The sequence below is a fragment of the Chionomys nivalis genome, chromosome 6, assembly GCF_950005125.1.
Source record: "Chionomys nivalis chromosome 6, mChiNiv1.1, whole genome shotgun sequence".
In the NCBI taxonomy this organism is placed as follows: Eukaryota; Metazoa; Chordata; class Mammalia; order Rodentia; family Cricetidae; genus Chionomys; species Chionomys nivalis.
Window position 1 is genome coordinate 30,379,962 of NC_080091.1, and position 18,371 is coordinate 30,398,332.

An 18,371-nucleotide genomic window follows, 5' to 3' on the forward strand; every position below is an offset into this window, starting at 1 on the left:
ACTGATAGAGATTTAGTTAAAGCTACCTTTAGTGGCAGCAATAGAACCATTGTCTTGGGGGATCTATATGAACTCTGCTACAGTCTGGACCTCAGATGCCCTCAAAGGCCCATGTTTTCAAGTATTGTCCAACCTGTGGTTCATAAACCAGATGTATGAATGTGTCTGAGCCAATTCATAGATATGCTGTTGGGATGTTCTGGACTCTTTAGGGAGGACTTATATTTTGGAGATTATATTCTCAAAGGGGATCCTGGACCCTGACATCCATATATTCCTCTCTTGCTTCATAGTCACAGGCAAATATTTCTGCTCTATGATCTACTTATGTTTCCTTGCCACAGCCCCAGCACAACAGGCCCAATCTTGGGGAGGAACCCTCTAAAGCTGAAAATCAAACTCCTTTTTATAAGTTGAACATCTCAGATGTTCTCCTGTAGTGAGGGAAACTGAGCTAACGCAAACCTCCTTCCCTAGTCCCAGTGGGAGATAAGACTAGATCTGGCTTCAGGTAATTAGTTTTGGAGCAAATGTTTTGATAATGAAATAAAATGAATTTCTTTAAAGATTTATCTTATATCCAGGCTGTGGTGGCATAAGCTTTTAATTCTGGAATGCAAGAGACAGAGGCAGGCAGGGCGGTGGTGGTGCACACCTTTAATCCCAGCACTTGGGAGGAAGAGACAGGCTGATCTCTGTGAGTTTGAGGCCAGCCTGGTCTACAGGGTGAGTTCCAGAGTAGCGAGGACTACACAGAGAAACCCTGTCTCAAAAAACCAAAAAAAGAAAAAAATAGTTTTTCTTCTAAATGTTAAGTTTAACATGAAATCATGACTCTGACAACAAAGACATTCTTTAAAGCAATTGTTTATATTCCTATGGGCAGGATTAGCCATGCGTGTGCCTTCTCAGCCATGGTAAATGATGCAGCCCACAGAACCAGATGCCCTGTTTACATTTCCCTTCCCACTCTGCCTCTTTCATCTTCAGTGCATCTGTCTTGACTAAAAGGAAAGCCAGCGCGACAGTCCCTGTCCTTGGATGCACACAGCTAGCACGAGACAGACACAGTAGTGATGTCAGACTCCATCCCCACCTAAGAAATCCCATGAGCACAGGAAGGCTTGCTGCCGGTGTCGCACAAGCATCTCATCTCGTGAGAGCCAGATGTGTGTGTGTGGGCTTCTGTGTCCCATGGCTGGGGACAGCAGCAGTGAAGGTGCTGAGGACAGAAGGGCCTGGAGCTTTGGTGGGACAATGCTAAGGTCCGGGGGCCAGAGCTCTAGGAGCATAGGAATTGTCCAAGTCGAAGCCAGGATCACATCCTGGAACCTTAGACTAAACTAAGTTTCTTTAAATAAAAAGGAGAACTTCTGAAGGGTCTGAAGACAGTGACCTACCCAGGCACAGAGAGAGGACAGACCAAAGAGGCACAAAGATGAAGGGCTGCTCACAGTCAGGCTGGACCTGACAGCAGCCGATGAAGATGATGCCAGTGTTTTTCACATAGACAATGATGTCGTCACCCCGCCCTAACTCTTTATTTACAGTAGGACAAACTATTCCACAATTCATGAATCTACCCACAGTCCTTGAAAAGAAAAATCAGCGATCATTAAATAGTAGGTTGGGATTGTCTACCTGCGAGACTCCCAGCAGCAGGCATGCCTGTCCCTGATGCTTGGCAGGTTTTTGAGAACCCATTCCTCACATTGGGTTGCCTTAGCCAGACACAATTTAAAAGGAGGAGCTTAGTCCTACCTCAACTTGATATGCCATGCTTTGTTGACACCCATGGGAGGCCTGCCCCTTTCTGAAAAGAAACAGAGGAGGAGTGGATGGGTAGGAGCAGAGAGGAGGTGGTGGGGGGAAGGGAATAGGAGAGGAGGGAGGGGAAACTTCAGCTGGGATGTAAAATAAATGAATAAATTTAATTAATAAAAAATAGTAGCCAAGGAATATACTCCCCGTGGCTCAGGATCTTTCTTTACATTGCGTTTGTGTCTTACTGCATGTGTATCACATGGCTACTTGTTTTCATTGGCTTCCATCTACCTGTGTCAGAAGCAACACATACCCTGATAAGGGCACAGAACGAGCTTCAGATTATAGAAAGCAAACTTGTCTAAGTCCAGTTACATCTTCTTAGAGACTGAACAGGACAAAAAATCCCTGTGTAGAGACAATGAACGGTTTTCTCTCTCCATTATGGGGGAAGGAATTGGGGAGTATTCTTAAATTACATAGCATTCCTAAAACCAAAGATTGCTTTTCCTGTAAATTTTGTTTTTAAAATCAAGGTGCTAACCTATCTAGTTGCACAGACAGAAGGAATTCATTCTTGCTGCTCTTGTGTCTCACTGGCTGCCAAAGCCTAGCGATGGAGGAGGGTGTGGGCCTGGTGCCCAGTTCTGCTCGCCGGCGAAGTGTGTGTTCTCTCACCAAAGGTGGTGCTTTCCTGTTTCTCCCCAGAGTCATGGTTCTGTGGTTTTCTAAGCAACCATTGAAGCCTGCTGTTTCAAGAACTTAGTTTCAACAACAAGTGGGTGTAGCAAAGAAAGCAACATACATTGTAGATGAGCATGAAGTGATAAATTTACCCATAGAATTTCTCTACCCATATGTGAAAAATTAAAAGCTACAGTGCCTCAGTGAAACCTCTTATCAGTCAGTCTGTCTATCTATCTATCTATCTATCTATCTATCTATCTATCTATCTATCTATCTATCTATCTATCTATCTATCAATCATCTACTTATCGTTACTTTATATTCATCTATCTACGACCAAGGAAAGACCAGTCCTTGAATGAGACACAAGACAAAGCTTTGGGTAATATCACTTCGAGAAACAGGTGGGATCAATCACATTTCCAGCACCCCCCCCACACACACACCCTCACGCTGACAGAAAAACAGTCGAACAGACTTGTTTTTTCCCCCTTTTCTGATCATGGAGCTGAAAGCTCTGCTGGCAGGAAGCACATGGCATCAGTGACCTTAGCATGAGGGCTAGCTCCCCTGCGTGGAAGCAAAGGCCTTGAAGAGCTGCACTTCAGGGGCAGGAAAGCCCTGAGATATCCCCTGTGGAGACAGGAGGCACCATCTGCTGGTTTAGGGCTTTAACCAAATGTGAAGAATGAGAGAGAGCTCTCAAAGGGGAACATTTTAAAACAAAAGCCGCACTTTGCCTCACCTGAACTCCCCTAACACCATCCTTGGCATTCTTTCAGGATTTAAAAAAGTCATAGTTCTCATAGGAAAAAGTCTCAGATACAATGGGAAGAACATTGAAATGTCAATCAAGCCCCATTAGACCAAATAGAATGAGCAGGATAAAAAGAAATGTCATGGTTACAGTGAAAATATTTTTTGGCGAGAAAGGAATTAAGACAAACCAATAAGTCCATCCTAGGAGAAAAAGAAACTTAATTCCAGGAAGAGAAGAAATGCGGCATAATTACTTCATGACATGGAGTGAAATTTTTTTTTTTTAAGTTTTAGCTATTTTAATTTTTGGAATATGCAAGCAGTCAAATTCAGAAAATATTCAAAGTCAATAATAAAAAAAACCCCAACAGGATATGGGAAGAGTTCAGATCTCAGGAAACAAAATGAAATTCAATCCAATAAACACTTAATACATGCATTAGAAATAGCAAACATTAGAAAAAAAATGACTAGGAACTGAATTTCTGACAGCGCAGGGAAATATGAAATAATAGTGAATAAACTTAAAAATAACAAAACGCTAACAGACATGGGAGACAATTTTTCCAGCTTATGAAAAGCCAGTACTGTGGAGTAGAGAGCACACTAGGCAGAACAAAGGGTATTTATGCAAGGGAATGTTTCCACAAGGCAGGAAAGAAAAAGAAAGGAACCTCCCAGGTGAAAAGGCAAGCGTTCATCCAGCCTGTAGAACACTAGAATGCTTCTGACTTCTGGGTTAAAAAGCACATTAAAAGAAAAAACCAGGCTGGATTCACCATCTCAGCACCACCCCACAAACAATGCTATAGGCAACGAGGCATGATCTATCACCCTCGGGGAAGGAAGAGTGGTCCAAGGGAACACCCTCCTGAGGATACGGGTGGACACCCTCAAACTCAAAGCAACGGTGGGGATGGGATGTCGACACAAGGATGCTTGAACGTAAAGTCTACTCAATGAAGGGATTAATCAAAATAAACAGAGAGGATGCTAAGACGCCTGGGTCTGACTCTTCAACCTGGTAAAATGTAGAGGGGTGACTATCTACACTATATTAAGAATAATGATTACTGAATAGAATGTGGATACTGTAGAGATGCACAATGCAAAACCAAAGTCAATAAAAATGACTCATGAGAAAATACTTTTATTCCAAGAGTAATTCTTTTTAAAAAGCAGAATCCCCTCTGGAAGTAAATAGTTATTTGAGGACTGGCCACCTCTTAACGTTTAAGGCATGTTTAATAGGTTGTGGTCACTTGAACGTACTTTCTAGTAAGGCACAGGAAGAGGTAAACACAACAAACCGATACATCCCACCCCCCAGGAAAAGCTAGAAAAGTTGGAATCTTTCTGAGGGGGCATCTTTGGAAACTTCAAAAGGCATTTACTTCCCATCTCTATATTGTAATCTACCTATTATTCATCCTCCAGCTGGAAAATACATGGCAGAAAGATATTTACAATGATGCTCATTTAATTTAGTTATGGGAATGCCTGGATGTTTGATTTGGTTCACTGAAAACCATCAAATATCTCTATCAAAATTCTTATTAGCTATCTATCATTTTAGTAACATAATAATATATTATCCCAAATGTGGAGAGGAGCCTCCGAGGGCCACCTGTTTCTGTTTTAGAGATGGAGAAATGGAGACAGTGGAAACCGTCACACAGCAGCGAGAGGGAGGCAGGCATGTGAGAGCAGAAAGAGGCACTGGGTAGGGCATGAACTGCCAATCACCTCTGGGGAACACCAACCGAACACAGCTGCTGGGAGCTCTTCCTTGCACACTCCACTTCTGCTATCCTGGTCCTTCTGTTCCCACAAGGCCACTTCCTCCTGTGTTTAACCTCTCCCCTGGAGAGAGCTGTCTCATCTCAGCCTTGCTTCACCAGTTTTGCTGCTCCCTCTCACCCAGAAGCGTGTGAATCAAGACAATGCCCATTCACCAGGGACAGTCATGGTCAGATTGCAGATGCTCCATTTGGCTGGACATCTCCCAAAGCTTTAGGACACCGCATAAGGTCATTACTAAAACATGGGGCATTCTTCAGGTTCCTAATCGAAAAGAGGAAGTCCACACCCTGCCTCCTGAGGTCAGGAGCTCTTCACAACCTCTGAACACACTTGCTGATCCTCTCTGCCAGTCTGTCTGAGCAGTCCCTCAGACTCTTTCCACGAGTCCAGTTCTTGGTGCACTCCACAGGGGGAAGACAGGGACCCTGCCCCTGAGACTGTCTAAAGTCTCAGCCATCCAGCAACTGACTCCGTGACCAAGATTCCCCCCTTCTCTGATCAGGAAACGGGGTCTCCTCCTTTTTTTTTTGGTCCAGAAGCTCCCATTTGCACAGTCAAGTCCATAAGCAATATTTCCAATAAGTTTTGTTTTGTCTTGAAGGTCTTTCTTCTCCTTCTTCCTCCCAACCCCTATGCCATGAGAAACCTCTATTTAACCAATAGATAAAATTGGAGTTCTATTTGTATTTGGAAGAGGAAAGCTGTTGCCTGAGAACCTGACCCTCAACCATATACTAATTATAATCAACCCCTAAATGATGTCCCTAAACCCGAGGACAAACTTTGCTGGGAGAGGGGACGTCGCCCTCTAGCAATTCTAGCTGTAATACCCCTTCACTAGAAATTCTGAGGGTCATTCTCTGTTCAGTTCCTATTAACCTTCAGTGTCCTTTGAGGGCAGTGATACACAGCCTCCTGGGAAAACCAGAATTGAAGCTCCAGGAGGACTGATCTAACTGCTATATTAGTGGCCACGGAAACATCATACCAAGGGTTCTAATTCCTGGTGAGAGGCCTTTCAATTTCAAGAAAATTATTAGAAAAAAACTTCAATATTTAGGAAATACTAACTTTATCACTCTCTTTTAAAAAAGTAAGATTTCTTTTTTCTTCTACTTTCAACTAATTTTCATTTGAGTCTAGAACAAGCACATAGTTGTATGTTAAGAGACAGCAAACATTTAACTCTTACCAAGAAATTTCTGAGGCATAGAGCTCTTACGTTTGGCGACGTTGCTTGCCAGTCTGTCCAGAACAAGGGACCTCTCTGCTCCTATCTTGCACAGGTCTTCAGCCATCTCACTGTGGTTAGTTTCTTCCTTAATGACTAAAGCCAAAGACAGTTAGAAAGGCTAGTTTAGACATGCTTGCACTTCAAGATGCTGCCATATCCTGTGCCAATGTTACATTCAGAAAATGCCAACACGAGCCTATGTCTCATCTTCCAGTCCCCTGGCAGAACCAGCCACTAGCCACCTGCAACCAGCCACCTGCTAACACCCCTTCCTCTGCCTGCTCAACCCCACAACAAGCTGCTTGTCCACCATCCAAGACGGAACCACAGAGAATTAACTATGTCACTTTGGAGGGCCCATTCTCAAGATTACCTTAACCAACTCTCACAGCAACCATTAGAAGCAAATACCATCAGGTACAGAAATGATCAAAGGATCTGAAGTCACACTGTATAGGGAACAGTCCCTGACCACACAGCAAATTCCTAATCATCACACAGCACTTACAAAGGGTAGGAAGCCTAGCAGTCATGAAGGAAAATGTAGAAATATGAGCTAGTTCCATCTATCTCCTTTTCTTTTTTCTTTCTTTTTTAAAAAAAGGTTTTCCCACCTATTTATTATGTATACAGTGGTCTGCTTGCATGTATACTTGCAGGCCAGAAGAGGGCGCCAGATCTCATTACAGATGGTTGTGAGCCACCATGTGGTTGCTGGGAATTGAACTCTGCACCTCTGGAAGAGCAGCCAGTGCTCTAAACTTCTGAGTCATCTCTCCAGCCCCCATCTCTTTTTCTTTACTAACTCTCCCTATTGGTTAAGTCAAGATCCAAGCCTGTCTCCTGCATAGTCTCACCTAGCTGACTTCTGGTTTGCATGGCAGGAATTTCTAAAATATAATTCCTTCATTCCCCTGAAACATTCTTAAATGTTTTCCTATTGTTTAAGGAGCCGAAAATGTAAAGTGATCAGCTTTCACTTTTGAATCAGCTCTTCCAACACTGTTTCTGTCTTGTGCATTTTCCTTCTCAGACAGATTATGTTGATTGACCATAGCTTTATCCAGTTCTATGCTGGTTTATGTCCATGTTCTTCAAATAGTTCCTTGAGGCATGGCTACATCTTCATGTAACTCTAGTCTTGCCAATCTTCTCATTTATTTTTTCAGATAGTTTTTTATAACAAGTTAGACTACCAAATGTAGTGATATTTCATTTGTACTTTAATAAATAGAGCTTGCCTGACGATCAGAGAATAAAACAGCCCCACTGATCAGCCTTACAGACAAGCCGGTGGTGCACACACTTTTAATCCCAGCCCTAGAGAGGAATATAAAATGGAAGAAGACAAGTCTCAGACACAGTCTCATTCTGAGATTCCTGGAGGCAGGATCGCCATTTCGGACTGAGGTAGAGGTAAGAACCAGGGGCTGGCTGTTTTGCTTTTCTGACCTTCAGGTTGAACCACAATATCTGTCTCTGGGTTTTTATTAATCATGCTACAACCAAATGTTAACAACATGTATAAGACAATTTTGTGTGAAAACTATGCCTAGATTTGGGAGGGTGTTTGCTGATGGACCAACCTTGTTTCCCTCTTCCATCTCCTACATTTCTTCCTTGCCTGGGATGACAACGTAGCTTTCTGCCCCTTACTCTATACTCTGCATGACGACAGGATCCGTGTGTACTTTATATCTTTACTGCTATTGTGAATGGCACTTTAAAACCCGCATTTCTAGTCAATGACTACTGCTGTGTATTCTTTTTCACAGTGGGTTATAGGTGTGTCTTGTTAAATAGTTCCACACTCAGCCCACATGCTGATTAACCGGAGGAACTACAGAAAGTCATAAAACCCAATTCCAGAAGTCATTCATAGATGTGCTCCATCAAACTAATATGCTCATTTGCATGTCCTTCTCTGTGTACTGGGCTCAGCCACCAGCCCAGGTTCCCTATCCCTCAGGTGAGACCATACCACACCTCTGAACCCAACACTTTTCCTATGTCTTTCGTGCATGTGAGGCCCAGGAGAAGGTTCTTTATCCCATGAAGATATTAACAAAGTGTAACAGGTGACCTCAACCATTTTGCTAAAGGAAACTTTGTTCAGGAAAACAAACCTTTTCTACCATCTCCTGAGTCAGGCAGTTTTTACTTAACGGACTCAATGAAAATAGGTCTAGGGAGTTAATGCGGTGACCTGAGGGACATGGAGGGTTAGGAGAGAGAGAGAGAGAGAGAGAGAGAGAGAGACAGAGAGAGAGAGAGAGAGAGAACGGGTTTATTGGCAGGACTTAGACTAAAGTTCATTACTGGGGCTGTCAATGCCAAGTTTCTTAACCCAGCACTCACTGCGTGTCTACAAGGGAGGTGTTGGAGGGGAAATAAACATAGCTTTGGCAGTCTCAGCTTAGCTTACATGTTCGAGTCCTGGGCTCTAAGGTGACCCAAGTAAGAGGTGCTGGAACCCTTAGGGGTGGAGTCTTGGGTGAGGTCCTTAAGTCACTGGGATATGTTCTCAAAGAGGAACAAGGGTGCCTAGGCTTTTCTTTCTCTCCTTCTCCCTGACTTGTGAGACTCCCCCACTCCTCCCCCAAAGCAGGGGATTTCAGTATACCCATGCTTCCTGCATGGCATGCCCAAAGCAATGTGGCTGACCAGTCATGGGCTGAAGTCCTCAACATTCCAGGGAGAAAAGCATTGCAGTGACGGAAAGCTAACTGACACTGGTCGGGGTGGTGGTGGTGGTGTAGGATCCTCTGACGTATCTTAGTGTGACATGCGGCAGAGGCAGGAAGAACCCAGTGGAATTAAATGCTGGTGCCTGCCTCTGTGGCTGTGCTGAGGGCAGACTGCTGCTTCTTGCTAGAGTAATTTCTCACTTTTTTTTGTGTGTGTTTTGTTTTGTTTTGTTTTTTTGTTTTTCGAGACAGGGTTTTTCTGTGGCTTTGGAGCCTGTCCTGGAGCTAGTTCTTGTAGACCAGGCTGGTCTCGAACTCACAGAGATTCACCAATTTCTCACTTCTTGAGAAAGAACTGGAGCATGAAGCCATCACTGCAGTGTTCTGAATCACCTGGCCAGAAGTTAGAGTACACTAGATGCTCAGAGAGACTGAGTCTCACGCGGCAGTGTTCTGGGCCACCTGGCCAGCAGTTAGGACACACTAGATGTTCAGGGTAAGACTGAGTCTCTTGACAAGGTAAAGTTTAGTAAACATCCCAGCACTCTCTCCACAGCCTCAGCACCGATGACTTCTGGGTCTTCCCACAAGCCCCCCCCCCATCTTCCCAGGTAAGGACACCCAAAGCTCAGTGTAAGTCCCAGCCCGGTGAACTTAATGAATAGCTAGTTAAAAAAAGAAAAAAAAAAAAAAACCTCACATTTTTTTTAAAAAAGATTTATTTATATTGTGTTTATGAGTGCTCTATCTGCACGTATGTCTTTATGCTAGAAGAGGGCATCAGATCCCACTATGTAGGTGGTTGTGAGCCACCATATGGGTGCTGGGGTGCTGGGAATTGAACTCAGGACCGTTGGAAGAGCATCTAGTGCTCTTAACCTCTGAGCCATCTTATTTGGACTTCTAAACACAAAGAAGCAATCACCAGACTACCCTAGCTTTTTACTTTCCTGTGTGTGTGTGTGTGTGTATTTGTATGTATGTTTGTATGGTGCTGGGGGTCAAACCCAGGGCCTCCTGCATACCAGGCAACCTCTCCGTCACTTATCTCTTTGCTCCTACCAATTCCTCTTGGTTTAAAAATCACCTCCCACAAAAAAAAACCCAAAACCAAAAACACCCCACAACACAGAATCTTATTAAGGTCACTTCTGGGAGGTCTTAAGACAGACTATGTCTGGTCAGGTGAGAACTTGGAAAACAGAGGAACACAATCAGTTGTCTCTACTGTAGCTTCAGTACTATTGGACAAAAAGTTCCTCCTGGACAGCACGGCCAGAAACAGGCCGCAGAGCCCCCTCCTGACCCAGGTGCTGGGAGGGGGAGGGGCCCAGCTCAGCAGGGAGCCTCAGCGCTTACCTGGGTACATCGTGCCTGGAAGGCCCATGCTTTCCAAGTAGTTGTGGCAACGCTCTTTATGTTCCTCTAAAGAGCTTCGCTGTTTATAGCTTCGGCCACAATATCCACATTTGTGAGGCTTACCAACTGCAGAAAACACAATTGAGTTTAAGACTCCAATTAAATATTGGCCTTCTGGGTAATGGGAATGCATGCAATACAATTATAACAAAAAAAAGGTAAAAAAAAATAAAAATATACTCTCTGAGAGCTGTGACTATTATGGATTGGGTCAAAATGAGTGAATTTTAAAAAATGCTCATGCCCAGGCAACTCACTGATTGTACCAAGTGTCCATGACTCTTGTTTCATCTTAATTTATCACACTGGCTACCACACTCCTTTCTAAATCACTAAGGTATGTCCTTTAATGGGAAGTGCACCACAGTGTGGACAGAAACATGAGGAGACTACAGATGCCACCTTCAGGGTGGACCTCCTACCAGGTCTGACCCCTCGCTGGGACAACAAATGAGGTCACTCAGAGTCTCTAAGAAGCCATGACAGCAAAAGGCTTGAATGAAATGGGTATTTGCAAATTGTATCTTTCTATATAACACAAACATACTTGACATTTGTAGTGCATACTGTCTTGCTTAAGAATATACAATATGACGGGCGGTGGTGGCACACACCTTTAATCCCAGCACTCGGAAGACAAAGGCAGGCGAAGCTCCATGAGTTTGAGGCCAGCCTGGTCTACAAGAGCTAGTTCCAGGACAGGCTCCAAAGCTACAGAGAAACCCTATCTCAAAAAAAAACTAAAAAAACAACTAATATGGATAAACCAAACTTCATTTTCATATACATGTAGACTATACAATGTATTTTGCATGGGAGAGTCTATGGAAACCCTGTTTTATCCCCATTAACACTAGGATGATAGAACTTCCAGACAGCCCTGTCCACTAGAACTCACTACGATGCTCTAGGTGTTCTCTGCATGTCCATTCCGCGTGTTATTCACTGTGCTCTTCAATTCGGCAGCCACCTGTTACATGGGGCTACTGGACTGTTCAAGTTTGGCTCGTGACATGGAGGACTAACATTTTAATTTCGTTTCATTTTAACTTGCCAAAGCTTAAATGCCACATATGGTGAGTGGCTTCTATGCAGAGCAATGTTGTTCAGTGTGAGTTTAGCCTTTTCCTAGGTTTTCTGGGTGGAATTTTAGGAGACTCGCCAAGGGCCCATACGATGCCTATTTTTAAAGACTTCAGTAAAAACAGTTTTTAGAGAAAACATTCTCCAATTACTTTATGAAGAATATAGATTTTTTTATCCCCTCATGACAACATAGCATTTCTCATGTTGTTGGATTCTGTATCTTTCAGAGTATGGTACAAAGTCATGCCTGTAGGAAAGCTTACAGCTGGCATCACTCAGCTCTCTTTCCTAGGTGATCAGATGCTCCGAAGAAGAATTTCTTATGGAAGCCAAAGCTTCAGCTGCAGAATCCAAAGCAGATTTGAAGCCTACAGGTGTTTTGCCTGCATGTATCACTGTGTACCAAGGGTGTGCAAGGCTGGCACTTGCCTTCAAAGGGCACAATCGGGGGCTAGATGCCCTGCAACTGGAGTCTCATGGTTATGAGCTGCCATGTAGGTGCTGGGAATGAAACCCAGCTCCTCGGGAAGAGCAACCAGGGCTCTTAGCTGCTGAGCTATCTCTCCAGCCCCTTTTGTCTAGAGATCGTGAGGCACCCCAAACACTAGGAAATAATAATGAAGGATGGCATGCATGCTGCCTAAAATTACATATTCATATTCTGTTGTCATAGAAATTAGTGCAATATAAATACCTACTCCTGAAAAATTTATAACTTTAATGATTTACTGAATCAAAATTGCCCCCCCCGTATAAGTGGTATCTGATTTTTCTCAGTGTATGATTGATTTTAATGTTAGAATGCAAGAAACAAACTGTCTCTAACAAAGCTTGGAGTTTCCAAAACAGTATATATCAAATTCTTTTACTATACTGGAGTCTAGAACCTCAGGTCACCTCCGGATGCTAGGGAAAGCTATATGGTCAATTTCATGTATCAATGAACTATGGGTACGGTCACTCACAAAGGGAAAACATGTGCTTTGGGGGCCTTTGAGGCTTGTCATTCTGGTAAAATCACTTTGAAGAAGCAAACACGGTGCTTCTTTTCTCCCAGAGCTGTGTGCATCAAGGGCACTTTCATCAACAGAGTCATTGACACCCAGGTCTATGACAGGTGTCTCTACCAGTTCATTGGTGACTCCGTGACAGAGATAACTTGGGGGGGCGGGAATCCACCACCTTTTTGACTATCCATCATTAGCCCCACAGAGAGGAGGAGTCCATCATGCCTCAAATGCAATGAGCAAGCATCTAGGCAAAACACAAACCCTGTGGCAATTTCACAGGATTTCATCTCGCCATCTCGCGGTTTAAGGATATGCAGGAAAGAGTTATACTGCAAACCAGGAATTAAAGAGCGACAATGCTGTGGCCGGGGTCAGCCTAAAAGTAGGTCTTTGTACTTCCCACTGACCTGAGAGCATGGTGTCTGCTGATTGGGTTTATGTGTCTTTTCATACATGACAGATGGGCAGCTGCATTCTTAGTCACCAGCTAGCATGGCATGGACCGTACGAGTCTCACACCTGACGCCTACACAGGACTGTGTGTCACTCTGTCCCTGGCACCACCCAAACTTGGTGGAGCGCACATACTCATCATTAATACATGTAGACAGTGTTACCCCCATCTCAGGAAGCCTTCATTTCTTCTCATTCCTTGCAGAAAATCTGGGTCCGCTCTGAGCTAGTGTCCTACCTAGGACAGTGAAGTGCTGGTCCCGTCTTAGCCTCTGAGAGAACAGCTCCTCAGAGGAAGGCAGCACCTTTCTCAGCAGTGCCAAGAGGCTCACCGCAATCACAGCTTTCTGCTGTAAGCTTTGAAAGTCTCCTGCATGTTCACTGTCAGTCAGAGAGGAAAGCAGACCAGAGGGGAGATGGGTCTTGGACTCAGTTCTTTTCCTTCTCTACAGCTGTCTAGGAATGCCCCTCTGGAGGGGACCACTAACTAGAAAAACCAGCTCTGGCAGACACCTGTTAAAATGTGCACCATAGTAATGTCCCATTCTGACTTGTTTAGGGTTCCCCTAGAGCAAACTCAGTTTGGGCCAAACATGTTGTTTAGTCCTTCTGCAGTGGGAATCTCTCCTGATCCTCTTATCGGGACAGATTGTCTTTTCTTTCTGCTTCTGTAGAACCCTCAGGTGCTTCCATGGCACACACACATAGGATGCTGTTGAGGGGCTTAGGAAAGGCGGGCAAAGAGATGGGTAATTTACACTGTGAAAGGCATCTTTCCTGTTTGGGAAGAGGGTAGCAGTGGAAAGTAGGCGGACTGAGGGCCTCCCTCCTGCATAGCCCCTGTCTCAAGGGTGCAGCTGCTGCTCAGAGAAGCCACTGAACAATGACAGAGTGATGGCTGGCTGAGACGGGGCACTCTCTGAGGGCAGGGACAAAGCCCATCAACCTAGTGCTCCTAAAGACAGTGTAGCACACGGCACCACACGACAGGGCAGAATGGGGGCTATATCATGTTGACTATGTTGCAAGCAAACCTAACACAATTGTCGGACAAAATCTCTTTCTCTTCGACCTGGAGCTCGTGGGGCTACTGGGTAAGAAGCCACCCAAGAGACAGACGATGAGATCTAATTAAAAACAGGTCTTGTGACAGTTTGAGAACATTTGGACAATTGTCCAGCATTTATGTAGACTGTGTGCCAAGACTCCAGCGTATCTGGGACATCCTGACAGGGAAATTTTGCTGTCTGCTGAAAATCTTGACAGCTTGCTGACGGCTCCACAGACGGGCCAGTCCCATCAAAGCCTCTGCTGGTTCCTGGCACGGGAGCTACTCTCTGGCTGGGACAGTGTGCCCTGGACTGGTGTATTCTGACCAACCTATCTGTGTCCTCTCTGCTGGGAAAAGTATGTCTATTATTGCTATTCAACATATTCTCCACAAGCCAGCGGTAGGCGTGGCATAGCAATGAGTGATCCTAAAGAGATGTGTTTGGAAGGTCAAGGGCAAGAGCGGAACCCTTCAGGAAAATCCCACTTACCCGAGACGGTGGGAGGGAGAGGCTTTTCTGAAGCACCATGGAGGTGGGGCTCCCTCCTGTGTTCACGCCCACTCACGTCCCCTGGTTCAGTAGGGACAGCAGGTCACCATGTAGGAGGCCAACACCCCCAGAGGGCTGTGGACTGGGTGGAGCGGAAGGGTAGTGACTGGGAACTTGGATCACATGATCGAGGGCCCCCTTTCCTGAGACGGCCAAGGCCTGGCATCCCCGCCATGCCGAGGAGACCTACCAGAGTGTGTCCTCAGGTGGCCGGTGAGGGCATCCCTGCGGCGGCAGGCATAGTTGCAGAGATGGCACTTGAAAGGCTTCTCGCCCGAGTGCAGCTTGATGTGGCGCAGCAGGTTGCCCTTCTGGGTGAAGGAGGCCCCGCACTGGTTACACTGGAAGGGCCGCTCACCTGGGCGAGAAGGGAAGAGGGTAGTCTGGTGAGAAGGACGGCCACAAGAAAGTTGTTTCCCGCGGGCTTGGTGACTTCCACCGGCTGCAGGTTTGATAGAACACGGGGCTTTTAGACTAAACCTGCCAGCTACTTAACGCTTCACTGGCTGGGTCAATTTGATCTGAAAATCTAATTTTTTTCCCCTAAATCAGAATGGCACATCACAATGCAAATTCAAACTCATTTAAATAAAGTGACTGCAACATTTTGTGATGAGGAGTCACTCTTCCTGATCAGCAGTTTTGGAATAAACCAATATCCAATTTTGCGTGTTGTGGCATTTGGTGGGGTTTTTAATGTGGCTTTTTTCAAAGGGTCTTTAAAATATGCCACTGAAGCAGCAAAATAAAAAGGAAACTCATTAAAAATGCATTTCAGGATCACAAGTTCATTTCAGCGTTACATTCTTATATTTAAATGAAAGGCACTTCATTATAACAGTTATAATAACTTCTTTTCATTTACATTTTCCCTGTATTTTCCCTTTCAATTTCTCCTCCATTACCTGTCTGTCCCTAAGCAGGCAAATCAGGAGAGAGACAGCCAGAGAGAGTGCGAGGGTGAGAGGGAGATTGGAGAGAGATTGAATACAATGGCAACTTAAGAAACAGGGCAGCTACGGCCTGTCCTCCACAGGGAATCCCCAGGCTCCTGCACAATGCATGGCCCTGAGACTTCCTGCCCGGTTCTTCCTTCACAACTCGGACATCCTCACATTCGTTTTTCTGTCCACACTGGACAAGCTGCAGCTCAGCTAGAGATGTCGCTGCCACTGAAGGAGTCTTCCAAGGAGGTTCCTCGGTTTGTGACTGAGATAGCCTAGCATCTCTGCAGTGTTAAGAGCTGCAGCTTACATCCCGGGTCTGGAGAAGGTACAGGAATCCTACTTATGAACAGGGAGTGAGGACTGTCCTGCTGGGTAGTCATGGGTACCTCTTGAGTCTTTTTCAGTGAGCAGTGTAGACACAAAAGTTAAAATTAATTTACAATGGCATTTAAAGAACTGTAGGCCAGGCAGAGGGGCCTTGATACTAATCAGTATGTATTCAGCGTTTTCCAAAATCTCCATCTGGGTTAGACTCAGCTGAACAGAAAGAAAGTGTTTAAAGTCAAGGAGCTGGAGAGTGATAGCTGAAGCAGCTCACTCTCCATCGCCAAGTCTGGGTCCCAAGTGCCCAACTCAGCTGACACTGCATTCACCAAGGTTCCACTCCAATGGGATGAATGGAAGAAAAGTGACCAGCGTATGAAGAAGACTCAGCTGGGGAGCTTGACCATATTTAATACCACAGCTCTTACTCAGAGAGGGTAGGCCTGTACAGGAAAGCCCATGGCACAAACATGTTCTGGAGACTCATTTCCCTCCTACAGCAAGGGAAGGCTGGCATTCTGAGGAGACTGAGACTTGCCTTCTCACTTGAGTCAATGCACCTTTTTGGGCACTGCTTGCCTAGTGTCTTAATTCCTGCCACAAACAAGGTAAGGCAGGCTTACTGCAAATCCATTGCTTTTCAATGGCTTGTGTGGGCGTGAACGATAGTTCAAGGTCGGAGGGTCTTAAAGACCACATTCCCTAAACGGACCACAGCTTCCACTCAACAGAGGTGTTACACATAAAGGGGTGTGTCCAAAGAGCTGGATCTTAAGACACAGCCCATCTCTCTCTGTTGCCAGTGGCCATGGCCTGTTTCCTGAAGGACAGTGGCTTGATACTGTTTCTACATTCAAGTTTCTCTAAGCCTGTATCTACTTACATTTAACTGGGATGAGGAATTAGATACTGCAAAATTCTAAATTTCATTTTTATCCCAGGCACGCCATACTTTTCATGTACAGGTGTTCTGCAAAATGTTTGAGACCTCTTGGATAACTTATTTGGGTAATAAATAATATCTTTGTGTTTTTTTTTAAAACTGGTAGAACTTTTGAGGGTATGTCTGCAGAAGGAAGATTTTTGTAAAAAGTATGGCATACAAGAATAGCTGTGTAGGTACTGTGCCCTTGGCTGCGCCTGTTAGACGGGAGATCACAGTGGGCCAGCGTTTTTGATCTCCTCAGACCTCTTTGGTTTTTACTATCCAGACTAATAATGCGATGGGCGGGGGCCTGCTACACTTCCTTCAGCTTTCCTACCACCTCAGGATGATTCTCCTACTCGGCCTGAGATGCTGGTGGGGACACAGAGGTTGTGACACTTGAATCCACTATGAGGCCAACTGAGCACCCAAGGGGAAGTGACACACTGCTGCCCACAAACCATTTAGGAAATGGCAGCCCTGGAACTTCTCTCTGTGAGAGGAGCAGAGTTGAGGCTACGCCTCTGAGGTTCATGTCTATCAGCAGAGGGGCAGGGAAGCCATGAGTCTCGATGACTGTGCAGAGGTCAAGGGCAGAGGGAAGGGAGACTGGTGTACATCCTAGCTTGTTCATTGGGGCATCACGTCTTACATAACTTACACACTGATGGCTCTGCTCCTTGTCTGCTCCTCAACAGCATGTCCCCAGAGACTTATGGTGCTCCAGACTTCACGCCCAGTGTTCTTGGGGACTTCTTGGGAATGCCTGCTCTCCAAACTTGTCTGGGGTCTGAATCAGAATCTGCATTTTCTCAAGATTCCGAGCTTCTTTCAGGCTGGGGAAGCATTCTAACTAGCTGCTGTAAATGTCAGCGTGTAGAACACAGACCTCCGCTGACACATTCCACCTGTCTGTCATGTCTAGTTACTCAAACCCAGTGGGCTAAACAGGGTTTTTAATCTCCACCTGTGGCTTTGTCTGTTCACATATATGAAGATAGACGGTGGAATCAGCCATAAGTAAACTCTGACGGTGAATCTCTTCCTGGCAGGCCTGATACGGTGGGTGGTATGTACCTCTTTCTGGAAGTTATTTGTTCCATAACTGAAGGAAAATCCTAGTATATTGAGGTACTTAGTCACTATTTGTTGGGGAAAGTACGTAGCAAACATGAGGTACCCTTCAGAATCTGTGCCTGGCAGGTTTATTCGTCACATGTAATTCTTCTTTTTGAAAATCAAGGCAGCCAGTCACATTTTGGCAATTTAGTATACCAGAACTCGATTCACCTAAGGGAATTTTCATTGCACAGTTAGGTCTTACAGGAATTAGCAGGACAGTGGTTCACTTGAGGTTTGCGTCTCTTCAGGAATGTATTACTACAGGGCTAAGACTGGCTGAGTGTCTGTCCTCTTCAGGAATGTGTTACTGTAGGCCTTAGACTGGCAGAGTGTCTGTCACAGTAGTTTGCCTCCTTGCTAATTTCCACCTTACCACAGAAGACAAGGGCAAGATTACCCTCACATTTGTTTTCTCAGGGCTGGAGGTGCCAGGTCTATTTCAATGGGTAATTTGAAGACTAAGGGTTTTCTTCAGAAAATTCAAATTTACCTAATTTTAAAGCTAAACTTTGGTTGAAGAAGAACATCTACTAGAAAAAAAATCATCTTA

At 44.9% G+C, this 18,371-nt stretch overlaps 1 protein-coding gene across 5 annotated transcripts in view; it reads right to left on the bottom strand.

Annotated features, from left to right (window-relative positions):
• Positions 1 to 18,371, bottom strand: part of Ikzf1 (IKAROS family zinc finger 1) — a 90,436-nt gene that overhangs the window by 6,672 nt on the left and 65,393 nt on the right. For 3 of the 5 annotated variants that reach the window (XM_057772268.1, XM_057772267.1, XM_057772266.1), the window contains exons 5-7: positions 14,694 to 14,861; positions 10,294 to 10,419; positions 6,206 to 6,340 (exon numbers count right to left, since the gene is read on the bottom strand). In XM_057772268.1, coding sequence (XP_057628251.1) covers positions 6,206 to 6,340; positions 10,294 to 10,419; positions 14,694 to 14,861 — 429 coding nt within the window. The remainder of the gene's footprint in view (positions 1 to 6,205; positions 6,341 to 10,293; positions 10,420 to 14,693; positions 14,862 to 18,371) is intronic. The other 2 variants (XM_057772269.1, XM_057772271.1) reach the window with 2 other exon arrangements.